Source organism: Volvox carteri (assembly GCF_000143455.1).
Source record: "Volvox carteri f. nagariensis unplaced genomic scaffold VOLCAscaffold_72, whole genome shotgun sequence".
NCBI classification, from domain to species: domain Eukaryota; kingdom Viridiplantae; phylum Chlorophyta; class Chlorophyceae; order Chlamydomonadales; family Volvocaceae; genus Volvox; species Volvox carteri.
Genome location: NW_003307615.1, coordinates 276,938 through 295,728, shown reverse-complemented (window position 1 = coordinate 295,728; position 18,791 = coordinate 276,938). Strand labels below are relative to the sequence as shown.

The 18,791-nt window shown below is 56.4% G+C and overlaps 2 protein-coding genes across 2 annotated transcripts; one reads left to right on the top strand and one right to left on the bottom strand.

Annotated features, from left to right (window-relative positions):
* Positions 1-1,170: 1,170 nt before the first annotated feature.
* VOLCADRAFT_98436 (uncharacterized protein) lies at positions 1,171-11,666 on the bottom strand (the record flags this gene model as incomplete). The annotated part of the gene is made up of 17 exons (XM_002957293.1): positions 1,171-1,437; positions 1,783-1,933; positions 2,417-2,576; positions 3,246-3,303; positions 3,620-3,743; positions 4,351-4,498; positions 5,045-5,231; positions 5,685-5,837; positions 6,607-6,770; positions 7,137-7,485; positions 8,183-8,327; positions 8,486-8,544; positions 9,434-9,471; positions 10,161-10,241; positions 10,992-11,056; positions 11,376-11,456; positions 11,572-11,666. The coding sequence occupies 17 exons, from the start codon at positions 11,664-11,666 to the stop codon at positions 1,171-1,173; spliced, it is 2,325 nt and encodes a 774-aa protein (XP_002957339.1).
* A 1,612-nt stretch (positions 11,667-13,278) lies between these two features.
* On the top strand, positions 13,279-17,333 carry cycm1 (cyclin). The gene is made up of 6 exons (XM_002957326.1): positions 13,279-13,583; positions 13,677-13,758; positions 13,921-14,052; positions 14,273-14,687; positions 14,878-14,988; positions 15,355-17,333. The coding sequence occupies exons 1-6, from the start codon at positions 13,426-13,428 to the stop codon at positions 15,951-15,953; spliced, it is 1,497 nt and encodes a 498-aa protein (XP_002957372.1). The 5' UTR covers positions 13,279-13,425; the 3' UTR covers positions 15,954-17,333.
* The last annotated feature ends 1,458 nt before the right edge of the window (positions 17,334-18,791 follow it).

Genomic DNA, 18,791 nt, shown 5'->3' with positions numbered 1-18,791 from the left:
TAGCGGTAAACTCAGTGTCAAATCAGCTTTGAATAGTCTTTGTTGGCTTCAAGAAAAAGGTTATTACCCAGACGAGAAGGATCCTCCTGGAAGGGAAGTGGCGAAATACTAAAGGGACGGGAACTCTCCAAGGATTAACTGAATGCCGGGGGGCTTCTTGCCGTGCTTAGGTGCCAACGAGGAAAAGGATTCGGCTTTCAGGGGTGGGGTCGCAGAGTTCCGATCTGCCAGGAAAGACCCCGTGCGACAACAGACTGGTCCCAAGATCCGTCCGTCCGTCAGCCTGTCCGTCCCTCCATCAGTTATAGTGGGTTACATACAAACAACTCATTTAAATAAATCCTAAATCCTTCTTCTCGTGCAAAGCGTGTAAGTCAAACATGTTCTAAACTTGCACTTCACTCATTGCAAGATGCACCACCCACCCTTAAGACGCGACACATCTCCGATAGCAATGCAGCAATGCAAACAACTCCCCAGCAAAATGCAAGAACCCATACCTAAGATCCCACACGGCCGCTGGCCAGGACATCCCAGCACCGAGTGCGCAAGTCGCGCCAAGGACGCGCCCCCCGCCCCATACACGGTGGGGTACCCCACCGGGCCGCCGCCACAAAGCCCACTCCTCACAGGCGCTTAATCATAATTACCGAAACGCAAAGAGGTAGTCAAAAGGCAGCAAACTTCTGTCGAATTTCCACGCCACTCACTCGCAGCTAACCACCCCGTCCGCCCCAGCTTGTCACGCACACCAGCACCAGCACCAGCATCAACGCCGACTGTCGGTGTCCCGCCCAACAGCACGCGTACATATGTGTGCGTCTGTATGTATGTGTGTGTGTGCGTGTGCAGATCATCATTCACTCCACCGGCCAGCTTCCTTTCCCCCACTCCCCTGTGGTTCGTCGCCAGTGGTTCATCTTAACCCCCTCTCCCCTCCAGGAAAAAGCAAAAGCCGGCCAAACGTCCAAGGCCGCCCCATCAACCCCAACGCAGAACCCGAGTCCCCGACCCCCGGAGAGACAACTATTGATGCTCATCTGGGGCAAGGGCACATATCCCGAAACCAGATCCTGCTCAACTCTTCTAGGCCCCCCCCTTTTGGCTAAGGCGGCATGCACGGCTGGTCCGCTCGGCTCCCACCGCAACGAGTTCCTCTCATTTAATCATTCAACTGCGCCAGAAGCCAGCCAACAAGGAGTCTTTCTCCGAGTGCCGCTGAGCCCCGGGAGTGTCCGGCTGAACACCGCCTCCCAGACGATTCCCCGCACCTGCGACGACTCCGCCTGCGGCGGCGGCGGCGGTCATGCTGCCGGCGGAAACGCCGCCGCCGCCGGTGTCGGCCCCCCCGACGCCAGACAGGGTCGCGAAGATGCCGTCCAAGCCAGACTTTTGCCCCGGGGCGTCATACTCGCCCCCCGGGCTCTTGTCGTACTGCTGAAATTGTGTAGGCGACGTGACATGTACATGCAGAGGGCGGGGACGAGGGCGGGGATGAGGGAGTACGCAGGCGGAAAGGCAGGCTGGAAGGCGCATCACCACCACAAGCATCACCATAGAGCAGTACCAGTACTTAGGGTCCCCCCAAGGCCACAGCGCCCCCCCCCGCGGGACCCATTACCCCTCGGCCTTAAACATCAACGGCCAGGACCGTTATAACCAAGAGACACCCAGACCACAGACCAGACCAGACCAGGCCAAGCCGGGTCGGGTCGGATCACCACGCCTCTCACGCCGTGGGGCGATGTACACACATACACACACATACACACACGCACGCACCCTGGATGCCAACAAAGACGCCTTAGCCGACGTAGTGTCCAATACGGCAGACGTCGACCCCGCCGACGGCATAACCCCGCTGTCATCAGGCAGCCCTGCGCCGCGACCCAGCCAGCGAGCTGCCGCCGCCGCCGCCGTGCTGGACTTGTACCTGTCGGACACAGAGGCGAGAGGGAGTCGTGCGGTGAGCACACCCACAGGCACACCACCAGAGGAGCACGCACCCAGAGGCCACCATACAGGCAAGGCAAGGCAGCGCTCGCTTGCCAAAGCGCAATCAGGCCCCGAAACCAAACCGAACCGAAGCAAAGGGGGATCAGAAACCCTATTGGGGATATGAGGTGGTGCAGCCCCACCCCGCGCACACATTCCTCCTTTGGGTGCAGCGATGTCAAAAGAGGTTTATGTCGGATAGGTGGGATGATGGATCACATGACGCAAAAGTTGTGGAGACAACGGCTGCCGAAATCCAAAGCACGGGGAGCGCGTGACGGTGTGTGTGGGTGGGGAGGAAGGGGAGACCTGTGTGTGTGTCTCTCTAAATGAACTGAGCCGCACGAAGTACATACAGACGTACATACAGGTTAAAGTACATGTGGTGTACATGTCTGTATGTGTTATCGTATCATCTCACCTAGGGGCAGTGCCCGAGGGACCTGAGCCGCTGGGCGCGGACCCCGGCCGCTGAGGCGCCGCCAGGGGGGGAGGCGCCCCCACCGCCGCAGTGGTCGCAGGTGCGGACTTCTTCCCGAACAGACCCAGGAAGCCGCCCTTCTTCTGCTGCGTGAGGCGACCTGCGAAGGCGACAGAGGCAGCAGCAGCAGCAGCAGCAACGAGAAACAAGCCGTGATGAATACGGTTAGTAGACGGTTAAGTCGGCAGCAGCGCTGGTTGCTAGATGGACGGTTCATGGAGGTTGTTATTGTGGTTAGTAAATTGTCGTGACGGTTCTATCCTGCCCCCATGCTCCTGGGAAACCCGCCGACCAACCCCCCCAGAGCTCCAACCACACGGACGAAGGGCAGGCAGGTAAGACTACCTGGCACACACTAGGGGAGGTCATCCCTAGGCCTAAGACCAGACTCCGGCTGTCCACGGGACCACCAGGAAATACATACACATACATACACATACATACACATACATACACACATACACACACACGCGCGCGGTATATGAAGGCACGTGATTGTTAGACCCCCCCGGCCAAAATAGAAAACCCATCCCCCCAGGTCAGTAAGCCCCCTACATACGGCTAGGCCGTCATGCTTCCCGGCTAGCGGCAGCCGAAAAAGGGGTTATAGGGCGAACCCCTAAGACACTAGGGCGGACTCCTTTCTTTTAGAGGGGTCGGGACGGAAGCTCGGCGTTCCTCCTGAGCCCCCCGCTTCACTGGCCACCAGAAGCGGGCTCCATGCACAATGCGGCAACACCCAACACCCAACAGACTCGTCTGGACCTACTTCTCGGTCCCCCCACAATGTCCGGGAAATCCAGGTCGAAAAACGCGGACGTGAGGACCTGCGGGCGAACGGGGCGGATAATGGAACGGGGGTCGGGGGAGGGTAAGATTCCAGTTGAAGCACGTTGTACTGTGTGATAGCGGGGGTGATGGCAGCGGTGGCGTTAAGAGGGAAGAGGTGGCGTAATTATACATGCATGGTGGCATGGTGGTGGTGTCGGCAGCAGGGTCAGGAAAGGGCAACCGGCCTGGAAAAAGGCGTGTATCCCGGCGAACAGGCGAGCCAGGAGGAAAACCCCTAAGGAACCTTGGACCTCCCAGCCCCAATGGCTGTGGAAGCAGGGACGTTAGCCCCCGTTCCCTCCCTGGCCCCACCTGGCCGATGGTGAATCCCTTCTCCACCGCCTCCCGCTCCCGGGCCACCAGCTGCCGGCCCTTCTCCGTGTACTCATCATCCACATCATCATCATTGGAGAACTTGTACTTGGAGGACACGCAGCTGTGGGAGGGTGTGGTGTAGTGTAGTGTGGTGCGGTGTGGTGTGGGCGAAGAGGAGTCCAGGGTGGGAGGAAGAAAAGAATCCAGAGAGGCCGCCCCAGGCAGATGGGTTGGTGTTTGGGTGTTTGGGAAGAGATTATGCAGAGATAGTGAGGATTGCGGGGACCGTATTCCCCTAACAACAAGCGATCCGAGGCCGTGTAGGAAAGGGCTCCCTTAAGAAAGGGGGAAAGGGGATAGAAGGCTGTGCGTCTGATGATGGTTACACGCGCACCCACATCTCAGCAGGTGGTGCGTGAACCGACATGCGCAGGAAAGGGCCCTCCCAGGAGGGCCCATGCAGGAAAGGGCCCTCCCCTCCAGAATACACACTCGGCCAGCGCAAGCACACACGGCTCACGGCATCGCATTTCATATATCGAAGCGCACATATAACTCACGATAACCACGTCACGTTACGCGTCGGATCACACACGCTCGCGCACCTCCTCGGCTCTCACAGTATTCCTCACCCCCCTTTTTCAACTGCTCCCCACTTCCCCTGGCTCCAAACCACAGCCCAGTTAGTGCAGCGTAATATTAAAAGGTTACCTAGGGGGTGCACTCACAGTCCCATGATTCTGTCCCACAGGTTCAAGGCGGTGATGACGCACTCCACCACCAAGATGAGCGGCAAGTAGGTGTTGAGGTGCTGACTCAGGAAGGCGGGCACGGCCATGGAACCCATCTTGTCCTCAAACACGGTGTTGACGCCGTCTAGCAGGGCACAGCCCGGGGAAAGGAGGGGTAGTAATGAAGGATGAGAAAAGACAGTCCAGGACGTAGCCTAATAGATGTTACCCAGGCTCATGTACTCCGTTAATCTCCCCTTGGTAAGAGGTGGTTCTCTTGTGCCCTTTCCTCACCCACGCCGTTTTCCCTTCAGGGAGCATCAAGAGCACATGAAGGTGTTACCCACCCCTTAACAAAAACGTGACTGAGGAACTACCGAGGAAAATTCTTTGTCATTGTCGTCATCGCCGTGCAGCGCGATGCATGGTCCAACACAACAGGGTCCGCGGTACCCACGAAGACAGTGCAAACAATTACACACACAAACAATTACACACACAAAATTACGCATCTACATACAACAGCTACACCGCTACATCAGATACACATACCGATGCCCCGTGTGTGTGTGTGTTTTGTGTTGGGGGAGGGGAGAGATTGCGGAGGGGAGGGAGGTATGGTCGAGGTGAAACATGCAGGTGGTGATACAGGCGGTAACCAAGCCTTGGCTCCATATCCTCAGCTCCTCACCATTCTTGTCGCGGTTAGTCATGCGGACCATGTGATAGAAGTTCCAGCAGGTGGGGGCGGCGAAGCGGCACATGAGGGTGCCGTTCTGCATCAGCGACGAGCCGATGGTGGCACGCGGGATGAGCTTATTGTAGTCAAAGGCGGTGATGGAGAACAGTGCGGCGTAGGTGCAGGCACAGATGTAAGCCTGCAGGGATGGGGTAAGGGGGTAGCGGAATGGGTGGTTTGGGAGGGGGCCCAGCGGCCGGGAAGGGGGCCCTGCGGCCAGGTGACCGGGTGGAGGACAGAGGCCGGGCTGGGCTGGTTAAGGGCGGATGGTTGTCCGAGGAGGAGGGAAAACCCCACCGTGGAATATCCCCTGCAGTAACTGTGAACTTCAACCTCAAACCGACGCGGTTTGAGGGATGTTTGGGTGGTAGCACTTGACCGGTGAGGAATATGGCTCGGGGTCCCAGCCGCCCATTTAGCTGCCCGTCGCTGCTGGGTTATCCTCCTACCCTCCTATAACATAGAGGTCCCAAATCGTCCACCGCAGCCTTCGCAAACCGAAAAGTCATCCATGACAGTCACGCCTCCTCGCCCCGCTCGGCCCACCCCGCTCCGCTCCACTCCCCACCGGCCCCATCCCGACCGCACCCACCAGCGGCAGCAAGGTGATGAGCTGCACCCCGAATTCGTTGGCCTCGCTGCCCTTGATCATCAGCGACAGTGGTGAAATGTCCACTGGCGACACGATGGTGGCCTCCGCCCACACGATCAAAACGGACATGCACGCAAACACCACTGCAAGAACCTGCTGGTAGCGCAATAGCAACAGCAACGGCAGCAGCACAAAAACCAAGCAGTTCCCATTACCAACTGGGAGATGTATGTAGGCGTGTATGCGAGTTCGTGATCTCACAGCGCCAGACGGTACTGTCATCATGCGCAGTTTTCTGAGCAGTGAGTGACCGGGAAGAAAAAAATGGCTAGGCATTTAGAGCGGGAAGTCCCGACGCTGGAGAAAAACAAGTCAACTTGGAGGCGATATGTACGGATGCATTAGGGAGGACAATGGACCGATCTCGGCGTTGTTGCGGTTGTTGTTAACAGAGTGCGAATCGGTGTGTAACATTACTGCACTGGTGGCGGTGGTAAAGGCACTTCTGATGACTGCAAACTGAGTTGTATATGGCAGGGCGGGGGTTCACCCACATGGCTATGAACTCTGCAATAGAAACCCCAATGGTCCCTTGCCTTTCCAGGCCACACTGTTACTTCACGTGGGGTGTCGGGCTGCCGGCCCTATACCCGGCGGCACCTACCCGGTGTACAACCCAAAACGTGGGCGATAACACCTTTAGTAGCGGCAAAATATTGCAAACTATGCTTAAAATGCATTCTCTTACCATCTCTCTACCTCTTACGCCTTCGATGAAGGTAGTCGTTTAGGCGGACATTTGCGAGGCGGTAATGGCCACACGCAAGCACAGAGGTCAGAGAGTGGTGACCACCTTACCCATTCATCCACTCATATGACCGGCCCCCACGACCCACCTCCCGCCCCCCCCCCACGCACCCACCCGGTGCCAGTGTGCTCGCAGCGCACATTTGTAGAACCAGACCACCTTCTTGATGGGACTGCGTGTGGGCTTCCGGGGCGTGAACTCGTTCAGCTGGCGGCACTTGACAACGTCCTCCAACTCAAATGCCTCGAGCATCACCTCTTCGTACTGGGCACGGTCGCCTGCGCGCGACCACATGACGCGTGGCGCATGACGCCGTGTGTAGGGCGTTGGGGAGAGGGCGGAAAATGTGACACAGTGCTGTGCGCTTCTTTTCATCAAAGTACGTAGTCTGGCGGCAAAGCCAGGCGATGGCAGTACTTGACACCACAAGGAAAAAGAGTAAAAAGAAGCGGCAAACGAAGCAAATTTGGAGAACGAGTAAGGAGGTAGTCGTATGCGCAGCATGAGGTACATCGCTTCACCACTTGGCTCCCTCCCTTTAAGAACCTCCTCGCTCCCTTGTCTACCTGTTTACATCGTAGAGATGATGCAGCGACTTGCATTACCGCTTACAACTGGACATCAGCGGTAACACGCTCTCCCACCCCCCAGCCAGACCACCCAGCCAGCCAGCCAACCAAGTTGCTGTTGCAGCCAAGGCGCCCGCGCCGGGGCCCCCGCCCTCAACCCAGGGAACGGGGCAAAGGGGCCGGCCGCGGGCCTCATGCCCCTCTCATGCCCTCCTCCCCCTTTCCTTCCCCGTCGCCCCTTGCCCGTTATACCCTTATACGTGGAGATGGCGTAAAACATCCTCCGCCGCAGGGCCGCCAGCCCCGCTACATCGTAGTTATACTCCAGGTCCTCCGCATTGAGGGACTCGATGTCAATGCCGCCCGAGGATCGCCCCGAGGCGGTGCCACGGGCAACTAGGTCCGAGGGCTTGATGGGGGACTCCTGTGGCAGTGGGTCCACGGGGCTCAGGTCAGCGGTTTTGCCACGGCACCGTGCGTGCGTGCGTGTGCGTACATGCCTGGCGCGTCGTGTTCTCTTCATCGACTGTAGCCGCTTGTCGCGTGTGGCGGTGTGGGCACCCGAAAGGAGTACACCACTTGCACAAGACCATGCAAGCAAGGTCGCTACACGGCAATGCGGCCTGCGGACCTGACAAAGACCTGCTGACCTGACCCGTCAACGCAAGGTATTATCGTCCCAGACCCACACCCGCAAGTCGACGGGGACCCGGGATACCTGCCAGGGTAAGCTGGAAGGGGCCAGGCTGCTGGAGGTGGGGCTCAAGAGGTGGGACCGGTGGGAGCGCTCTCTAGCCCCGTAGGTCCGAGGAGGGAGGTTTTCTGTACCATTCCCGCTTTCCCCCCCCCGGCCCCGCAGGCCCCATTTCAGCCTACTTGATGGCAACGTCGTAATTGTACGCCTCCCTTCCTCCTACCCCCTTCCCTTTTCTCAATGGCTTGCGCCCCTCACCAGACACATACATATGTCATAATACACGTAGACAGGCAGTAGACGCATTTGAGACACTTCATGGCTCTTGTATCGGGCAGCAGGTATGAAGGCTCACGGGAACTAAGGCAACCTCGAACATGTAACACGCACATACACACACTCTCTCTCGGACTCAGACACACAGCACCTTCTCCACGTGCTCGACAATGATGTCCATGTATTTGCGCAACGGGTCGTGTCGCCGCATCTGCCGCTCGTTAGCGGCAATAATGGTCACCACCGTCTCCAGCTCCGCTGTGCTCTTCATAACTTTCTCAGCATACTTGCCAGCCCTGCAAGGCAGGCCGCGGGAAAGGGAGGGCAAAGGAAAACGGTATCAACCCGTTTTCCTTCTTGTTATCACCGCTGCGAGCACGCGAACTCTTGACATGACCTTTAAACCGGTGTTGCTGTGCGCGTGTATGGGCCCGTTAAGTAACGTTGTGCTCACCTGTGGGCACACCACTTGAGTTGTCGCTCCGGATCCGCTTTCCACAGGTTCCGAGGGATCTCCACCTGCGTAGTAGTAATAGCAGTAGTAATAGCAATAGCAGTAGTAGTAGGAGTCGTAGCAGTAGCAGTTGTAATAGCAGTAATGTAGGAGTCGTAGGCGTAGCAGTTGTAATAGCAGTAATATAGGAGTCGTAGGCGTAGCAGTAGTAATAGCAGGCGGAGGAGGCGGCGTGGAAGGCGGCCAAAGACGGCTGCGACAAACGACCTGGCGTTTTCCGTCCGGTGGTAGCTTCCGGAAATGCACTCGTGTCGTGTAGGTAATGGTCGTCCACCATCAATACGAAAAGTGTCAAGACATGGGAGCTGCTGGAGGATGTGGTGGTTGCGGTGATGGGGAGCTACCGGTGGCTACTGGGCGGTTTGTTAAGACCAGCAAAGCGCCGGGCCCCACCCCCGGTATATGAGTCTCGGTCACTTTCCAACACGGTTGGTTACTGCCGGCGTAAGGTGCGGTGCGGTGCGGTGTGGGGGAAAGACGAACCACACACGATTGAAGCTGCTGCCAGGGCAAGAGTGGGGGCGGTGTGGGGGCCTAAGCTCGAGCTTAAGGTGACGGCAAGCAGGGATGCGCTTTGGGCACGGATCAGGGTGTTGGCGGCTTCATTATGGTTCATGCTGGTGGACAGATGGCTGTGGAGTGATGCCCTATTACGCAGCACGCCACGAACACGTGCATACCACCCCACGTTCGTTCTGCGCCTAAAGGAAACGTCCTTGATGCTGATGTCCTCACAGCTGCGCCATGCTGCCTGTTGCGTCGTGTTGTACACAGAGCTGCCAGCCCCAACGGGCACAACACACATGTCGTAATACCCTCCGTGCACTTAACTACCCGTACAATGGCATCCCCTGGCAACATGCTTGGCACGGCCCATCATGCACCTACCAGGCCGTATCCAAGCAGGATGATGCTCGCTATGAGACCTGGCGATGGCAGCACAAGGCGCGGCGGCATAAAAGACGGAGAGAACGTTAAGCAAGGGGCTGAAAGCACTTCGGGCCCGTGAACAGACGACGCACGTTCAGAGCACTGGCACTGACGTGTGGCAAAGCGCTGCCCTTGACATTCCGACACATGATGATGACACACTCGACACATGGAAATGGCGTCTTTGTTCCAAAGCGGCGGCCAGGCATGTTTGGGCTGGGGGCCCCGGCCGAGCGGCGGGGGCAATATGCTCCAACAACAAACATCCCCGCGACACATGCCCCCGACATGGCATGGCCCCCCGGGCTGCACATAACTTTTAAAATCACCTGTTACCTAGGGCAATACTAACAAGAGTGAAGCTGTTAATGAGAGTGTAGTACCTGTCATACAGCACAGAAAACATACAGACAGCACCGATAGAAACGTGCTGCGGCGCTCTGCCGGCACCCCCAGCGGCCTTTCAACCGCCATCAGCTACAACAGAGAGAGTGTAGTAGCTGCTACGAGTCCATCTGGCCGTTCGCTAGGGCCCATACCTCATAATAAAAACCTTGGGGTGGCTGTACTCTGCATCAACGCATCATGCATCAACGCACATCCCTGGCACGTGTGGTCGTCCAGTGCACCTCTCAACTAGTTCTCCCAGACGCCGAACGGTACGGTGCCGTACGCATCGACTCACCAAACGCGTTCGACAAGCCAATTCCCAGACCCATGAGTCCGTCGATTGTCATCTTTTTCGAAATGAGCAGCGCCGCGACACCTGCTCGGAAGGGTGCAGAAAAGGTAACCAGGTAAGCACCATCGACCGGGACTGAAGACGCGTCATGTTCAGTAAGGCAGGCTATGCTTCCCGGCGGCGGCGCGTTGTCAGTGTGAGGGCACAGAGCGGCAACCGGAGAGGGTGGGACCAGGTTTTGGGCTACAGGTGGGAAGCAGGGTCCGCCTGAACGAATACATCAGAGTATGCATACTACCTCTGCTGACTTCACGCTGTGGTGTCTATACATATATTCAGTTTACGTATTATCCGACCACCTATGCCCGAAAATCCTTCAGTTTAATGCATAATTCTTCCACGTCTCCAAGCGGCCGAAAGCTCCGTATGCACACAATAACGCGCCCGGTGCATGGCTGATTCTGTTCCTATCGACCTGTATCCTGCCACAATCGTGGATATGGAGTTTCAAAAGATAAACCTCATCCTAACAGGGTACAGGAATAGTTGCACAAGTAAGGGCGCATGCAGCCCAACTCGCTCAGTAATTCCGGAGGAGTCATCGTGGCATGGACGCCCATTCGGCAGCCCCGGGGTAAGCCTAGCTCTGCTTGGCCCACTTGGATATATTTGCTGACAGCGAAACCCCGTCGTGGACCCCAAACGCCTGATCCGGGCCTAACGTCCAACCCACGTTGTTGGAAGTCCTCCCCCGTCGCCATTTCCGGCGAGACCGTTGCCCAGCCACATCGCGCTGTGGTACCCCTTAACTGTTTTAACCGTTAACAACCTTACCGATAAGGCCAACCGCCGCAACGGAGCCATACAATATTGCATTTTCCTTCAGGCTGGTTATGCACCTGGATGATGAAGAGTGGCAAGCTGCGTGTGAGACAGCTGTACATAGACGGAGAGTATCAGTCATAGCGGGGGGACACGGCAGCACAGGGCTTTGAATCGGCACGGAGATGATAACAGCGCACTGCCTTTATACCCGTGTGGGCGGTGCAGACCCGCTCATGCTACAGACCTAACCTAACGGCCCTCCGTGACTACAGCTAACTGGTCCACCCGGTCGCCTCGCGATTCCATTAAAATCGTCGAGGACGGCAACGAAGCAGCATGATGGGCTGGAGATATTCCTCTCCGGTCAACTTTGACCCGATGCAACCCGCTTACTTGCCCTTCACCGTAAAATCTCCCGCATCCGAATAGTACTGGAAAAATGGAAGGAGTAGCCATGTGAGGATCTGCGTGGACCTGCAGCCCGGGAAATCCTCCGGTGTCAGCTGGACACATGACAGCTGGACAGACGCACGCATCTTCCCCTAGACCGGCACACAGTTGAACTCTTATGGCGCTGGCGTGACCTCACCAGAAAGCGACATTCCACATGACGCCCAGCTCGCTTGGTTTACTATTGTCAAGCGTGGAGTACACGTCCAAAGGCACGATTGCAACCACTGCCATGGCAGTGAGCCAAGCATATGCTGTGGTGACCTTGACAGAGAATACCACAGAATTCGCACAGTATCGCCGGAGCCTGCATGTTCGGCCCAAGCTGTTGTGACCAGGTCGACTTTAAAACAATTGGCTAACCAATCTCCGCAGGACTCACAGCAGAACAATTGCCCCAAAGACAATGACCATAGAAAAGATGAAGAAACTCCACATATTTGCAAAGAAGGCCTTAACCAATAAACAACGCTTCACCCCAACCGAGGTATTTGTCGACTGTTTAAGCGTCCTAAAGTAACTTTAGCATTCTTTTTGGGGATTTCTTTCCGCGGCGGTGCGTTGTGGCAGTTCAGGGTACAAATAATGAAGGAGGCCGAAGGAGACCCCCCCGTCGAGGAGGCCAAACCTTGAGCGCCCGTTGTAAAATGGATGACAGCTAGGCTAGCTCTTTCCCGTGCAATAATCTAAAAAAGATGTTTGAAGACAGCAACCCTGCAGCTCTTTGGAAGACCTGTTGGTTAGCACGCATCGTACAACCTGTACGATATTCGCATGGACTACCCCTAATCCTGACCTGATTGCGTGGCCTCGGAGAGGTTTTCCATTCGGGAGCAATGTTTCAGTAGGCTTTTGGAAGTGGCACGCCCTGTTGCCCATCACTACAAGCACGCGTGGACTAAGACCCTAGGTGGTTCAACCGTCGCCAACGTGTTGATCACGGCCTACCCTGCTTGCTAACTATCGTCCATAGCGTCCTTGTCCTAAGTGACTACGCAGTGATGTTATTGCTGGCTTGAATATACCTTGATGATGCCCAGCGCATCTATGCGGAACGGAAGTCCGCTAATGCGTGTCTATTGCCTTCTCCACAAACCGAACTCGCCCCAAACTTCGTAGTACTAACGCCCGACGCATGCAACAAGCCGAATAGGCTGGCCAGGCGAAGTGAGGCCAGGTAGCCTATTTATGGTTCCTGTTTAGTGGTGCGGCGCCTCTTGCGCGGCTCTCGTTTAGTTCGGTTCGCAGTCTTCTGCGCCGCTGTGTTGCCTAGCCAGGGGCTGGGAGAGCGCCCCGGCTGGCGTGAGTGAGGGAGTGAGGCGCGCACGGAGGAACAGACGGGCGTAGCCACGAGCTCGCCCCTGCGCTATGTTTCGGGGCCCCCGGTGCTCGTCCTTTCTCGGGACGAGCCGCCCACAGTGTAACACCCCATCAAGCCAGGTGACGACAGCAATGGCACATGTGTCATGCCTTTACATCAAAATGCTCCAGTGTTTCATGTTGCTTCAATAAAACAAGCTTATGGCCTGGAACCCCCAACGCCCCCATGTTGTGGTCATGAACGAAGCGTGCCGGGCGTTGTTGACATGTTGAAAAGTTGCAGCACCTACATAATAATCCTGCAATGTTCTGGATGCGACTTGATGAACTTCATCAGAAAACGCAAAGGAGAGCCCTTCCACCAAGTAACGCGAAATGTACCATACGTATTATTGTTGAAAGCGCATGGAGGTTTCTGCCTTCGCGCTCTTAATGGTTCCGTACATTCTGTACGAGAATGGTGACTTCCCGTTTGTTTTGCAAGAGTCATGCAGCCACAACCTGTCACACATACGCTGAAGTTTATAAAGTATTTTGTAAATTTGCTCCTGCAGTCCTGTCCATTTACCTAAAGGTTTTTGGAGAGTCAGCGGAAAGGAGAAGCGCGCTTGGAGAAGCGGCGCCTCCAGCCTGCGTCTCCTGCCTGCTGTCAGCCTGCCTGCCCAGTCCGGCTATGCAAACAAGACTAATTGGCGGTGCAGTCTATTTTACGAGGGCACAGCTTGAAGCTTCCAATCCTAGCAGACGTGAGGGTACCGATGCCGTTGCTGAAGCCAGATGGCGCTCCACCACCTCAAAGCTTGTCAAGACGGCTATCAAAACTCTCAAGCTGTAAGTCTTTCAGGGCCGCAACTCTTGCTGAGTCAGTTGCCGCCGATCTCAATGTTCTGGACCCTGCCGCTTTGGCTGCGGTGCCACCACCAGACCCGACTGGGTCTACGAGACCTCGATGAACTACATAAACCGCTTCTTCCTCACGCGTTCCATCGGCAAGAACGACCGGCACGTAAGTCCGGGGCCCGGGACGCTGGGAGGCGCGTGGAAGTCAGGACGCGGACCCAGACCGCTTTTTTAGCATGCGCTTCAGCTTTCGCTCTGTCAACCCTTATTTAGTTTCAATCCTATTAAATGAGGCCGTCTGTGCCCCTTCTTTTGGCCGTCACCGCAGCTGGTGGTCGGTGGCGCGGTTCTACTGGCCTCGAAAGTGCAGGAGAGTCCTCGCCCAGTCCAGGACGTCGCGTATGTCCTGCTGCAGCTTAAGCATGCCAACAAGCAGAAGCCGCAGCTTGGCCCGGACCAGGTCTGTTCCGGCGTTCTCGCCTTGGGCTAAACAATTTTGGAATGCAAAATTGCACCAGACCCGCAAATTGTTCTGTAGTTGTCTAAGAGGCTCGGCAACCAAGCAGTCTTGGTCCGTTTGGACAGGATTATTGTTGTTTGCCTGCCTGGAATCGCAGCATGCAAAGTGAAACCTCCACGAGACTTTAAGCTCGTTTGGCTTTCCCACATGCGCGCAACAGACCACGTTGGAGCAGTTCATAGAGGGAGTCATGCTGGCCGAGCAGGCCATTCTCTTCTCCTTGAACTTCAATCTCAATGTTGAGACGCACGTCAGCCTTGCGCGACGTCTCCTCGAGCCGCTCGATTTGTGGGCCAAGGCAAATCCAGCACCCGAGGAGATTGAGGCCAACCAGCTGAAACTGAGTCTGTACGGGGCGGTAATGTTCTTCCTCAACGACAGCGCTTTAACGAACTTGTCGCTTCAGTATCCAAATTCCAAAATAGCACCGGTTGCGCTAATCATGGCTGCCAAGCGCATAGCTGCTGCACGTTACATTGGAAAGGAAATCCCCTCAGCTTTGCAGCGGGTGCTAGCGCTTGCCAACGATGCTGCATGGTTCGAATCCAAGGGCCTGAGCCTCGAGGCCGCTGCCGGTACGCTGGGTGGGCGTGGGAACAATTCTTCGCTTGTCATGTTGGTGTCTAGCGGGAAGCTTGTTCGCCACGGTGTTGCACTTGGTTATACCTGCATGCCGCGCGGCAATCCAAAGTACTATTTCCAAGGCCTGAGAATTGCCATTATGTTAAACCTGCTTGTGTTTGTCATGCCGGTATGTGTCCGTAGGTATTGAGGCACAGATCAACGAGCTGTACGCCACTGCACCAGCGCAGCCTCCAGTGCAGCAGCGGCAGCCGCAGGGCCAAGCAAGTCAGCCTCCGCACGCCACCGCGGCAGGTGGATTGCTGCCGCAGCTGGAACAGCAACCACAATCACAGCAGAGCCAAGGCGGAGGGGCGCGCCTGAAGTCTTCTGGAGCCGCCGGTTCACATAGAGTTGACGACCACCTCAACGCTGGGGGGCACGAAGCTTCAACATTGAGAGCGGCCACTGCTAATTGTCGAGCAGTGACGGTGCCGACTTCCAGTATGTTGGCTCCAACGCACCATGTTCACAACGAGGTGTCATCAGCCGAAGGAAAGGGTGTTGACATGGCGCCACAACGGCCAGGTTCACCAGCGACCGTGAATACCGAGGCAGGCGCAACAACTACGACTCCCTGCTGTCGGCAAGGCCAGCCAAATCCTTCCGCTGCTGCTGCAGCATTAGCTGGTGCGGTAGCCGGCGGCACCCCTGGCGCTCTCTCACCGTCGCCACGGCAGAAGGTGTTGCCACTGCAGCACCCTCTTCGCGGTGGCAAGCGCGTTAGTGATGGCGATGAATGCACTGGTGGTGAGCAGCAGGCCACCTCGGAGCTGCAGACAGTACCTGAGCAGCAGCAACCGGAGGCAGACGTGGATGGGCAACGCTGTGCACCCGGGTCTGGTCCGTGCCCAGTGTTCAACGGGCTGGAGGATTCTGCAAATGAGAACTGTAGCCCGAACGGTCTCACCACTGGCAACGCGTCGGGTAGTGGATGTGGCGCCGCGGAAGGTCAGCCGGAGGTATGTAGCCGAACCGATGCCCAGATACAACCGCTGCAATCGCAGCCCACGCAGCCGCAGCCTTCCTTAGATATTCCCAGCTTTGAAAGCAGCCAGCCGCAATCGCAGCCTTACCAATGCGGCAAACGTATCAGGGAAGACGGCATAACTACCGAGCTTGCAGGTAGCATTACCGCTGGTATGGGAGTACTTGCGCCGCCTGGCAAAGTGCGGCGATTGGAGGACAGCAAACCGGTATCACTTCTGCACGGTCCCTAGGAGCGTGCTTTGGCAGGGAGACGAACTGCTACGTTGATCTTGCAAGATTCCACTCGTCAACCCAGTTATACGCGAAATAGCGTTTTGGGGATGCATGCTGAGTTGTTAGATGAGGCAATGCGCACAGATGTCGTGGCGTTTGGTGTGCGCCTAGATAAGTGTGCCCTGCCGAGTCCATCGGTAAAGCATCGGTAAAGCTTCTGAATCTGATCTTGCTGTTTGCTACTAGGCATACATGTGCTCGGGCTTGTGGCTGTGTGACAATCCTGTCGAAAGGCTTTGGCATAGCACTCCATTGTCCTACAGCCAACGCTTATAAGCGTGAAGTCACGCCTAAAATGTCGAAAAAAATCAGCCCCCGGACCGCTAGAGCGTAGAAAGCTCAGGTCTGTCGGCGTGCCTTGAATGACCCACGGAATTACGCCAGGTGGAGAGCGGGCTTTGCGTTAGCAACCAGTTCTTTGGGCGTTACCTTGGGTTGGTGCTACCTCGGGAGACAAAGTGGTCGGACATGTATTCTGTTCGTTGCGGCCCTTGGCGCACGCTTCCTCGCTTGGACGGCGCGGAACGTGTTGGCGTGCGGTTAGGGCCATGCAGGCTGAGTCGTATCTTAATCGCATCGTGTCGTTCTGTTCTTTATTGTGTTTCTTAATGATGGACCGGACTAGTGAAACAAATGAAGTAGCTGGATGACGCGTCCAGCTGTCCGCATGTGGCCTGGTAGACCTCCAGGCCTTGCGTGCGTTTGGAACGAACGTAATGGCCTGACCCAGTTGCCCGTAGGAGACGGGTTGGAGTGAGATAAGCTGCTACGGCTGCATAGTTTCGGGTTAGTCGGGCTTGTGCTCCAGTCTTCGACGTTGCCATCTTGCAAGAATCAAGCCGTTAGAGTAAGAGATGGGTTTGTGTGCAGTGTGTAGGGTGACGAGTAAGTATGCTAGTACTGGGACTGAGTGGACTGGATTGTGTCCATTGTTCGCTCAGTTAGCGCTAACCCAAATATGATCCGAGGTTTAATCCTGGAACAAAAGAATTGTTTCCTTGTGTTAAAGCTGGCAGGGAAGCAAGTTGTGGGGGCTACAGCTATGCGTTTAATCCTTGATATTTTTTCAATGGTGTGCATAAAAATGTGTTTAAATGTTGAATTGTTTAGTGCAATGGAGATGAGCTGTGACAACGGCTTGTGGCGAACATGGTATTGGATTTTGGCTTGGCTTGCACTTAGTCATTATGACTTATGCATAACTTTTCGGTCGTGACGATAAAGGTTGCAACCGCCAGCTTTGTTGCTGTACCCAAGTCGTTCATTACACATGGCATCCCACCAATTTTCGTACCTGACTGGTGTACAAGACGGGGATCTGTAACGGTCAAAATCGGATCCGTGAAAGACTGTTCACATACACGTCCCATCTCTCTTCACACAAGCATCTGGTCAAAATCCACGCATCACACAATCTCAAGCCTGGTGGTCCTGGTTCGAATCCATCAACCACCCCGCATCTTCTGGCTTGGTGGACTGTTGCCCCGTGCCCTAACACTACTGCCCCGGCTGCGGCCCCAGCTGCCTTCCTCGAGACGTTATCGACCTCGGCCTCGTTCTCCCCTTGTCCTATCGTCCCCCCCTATGAACATTAGAGACTATAGGGATATCCTAAAACGGCTTGCTGTAATAAAGCACCCTTCAAATGCCGGGATTAGCGCAATGGCGGAATCGGGCGGGAGAGGACTGAGGATAACAACAGGCTCCATAAGTGTAGACAAGTTACCAAAGTTATGGAGCTGTCAAGCTAAAATGACAATCCCGAAAAATGCACAGCCATACGGCTGCCGTACACAACCCAATCCAAAAGTTATAGTCGCTTCGCTCCTACGGGATTAAGCTGCAAATACTTCCCTGCACCCCCAGATGCCTTTACCCTCTACCCCAGCAAGAAGGTGGTCAGAAACTCCAAGTGGTTTGCGCCGCCATTAGCAGCAGCGTCCGGCTTCCGGCACCTGCAGTGCTGCCTCTTCTCCGCACCAGCACAAGTCCAGGAGTCAGCATCACACCATGTGCCAGCGGCAGAGCCGCAGACAGCTCCGCCACCCACACACAGGAGTTCCCTCCTCCAACGTCCCCTCCTCCAGCCGCGTCCGTCCTTTTCCACCCCACCCTTCGGTGGCTCACGCACGCCGCATAGCTGCGGCCTGTGTCCAAATCAGGCAACGTAGCCAGACGCAGTCCCACACGCCGCTCCCGCCGCCGCCGCGCACTCCACCACGGCTCAGCTTGACCTGATTCCACTGGGGAAGGCGCTGCCGGACAACTCAAGTCTGGGCCGCCGACGTTGGCAATGCCGACCCCGGTTAGCAAGGGTGCGACGGCGGTGCAGCAGCCGATTGGGGATGCAGAGGCGTTGAACGTCGCTTCCCCCATCCAAACAGCTGCCGTCAGCCCGCCCGTGGGTTGCACAGCCGCTACGAGAGGCGGCGGAACATTTAGATAGGGTTTAAAAGGGGTTCAGGAAAAGCACTGCGACGCCGTAAGAGGTAGTACCTGGAGTGAGGAAAGGCATGGACGAATGCAGGCCATTGGCACCGCCTGAAAATCCCCCCGGTCGCCTGCTCGACCCACCTTTGGGTTGCCAGAGGGCGCTCTGCTAAAGAACAAGAAAAACGGTTCTGGCGTTTGGCTACCTGAACCTTGCCTTGGCTGCCTTCCCCTAGCCAACATCCCACTCCCCACTCCCACCCCGGGGCTCCACCACTCACCCACAACGCCCCGTTGCGTCAGCGCCGGCCACTCTATGGACCGATCGCCCTCCAAGCCGCCACAGGCGGCGGCCGTGGCGGCGA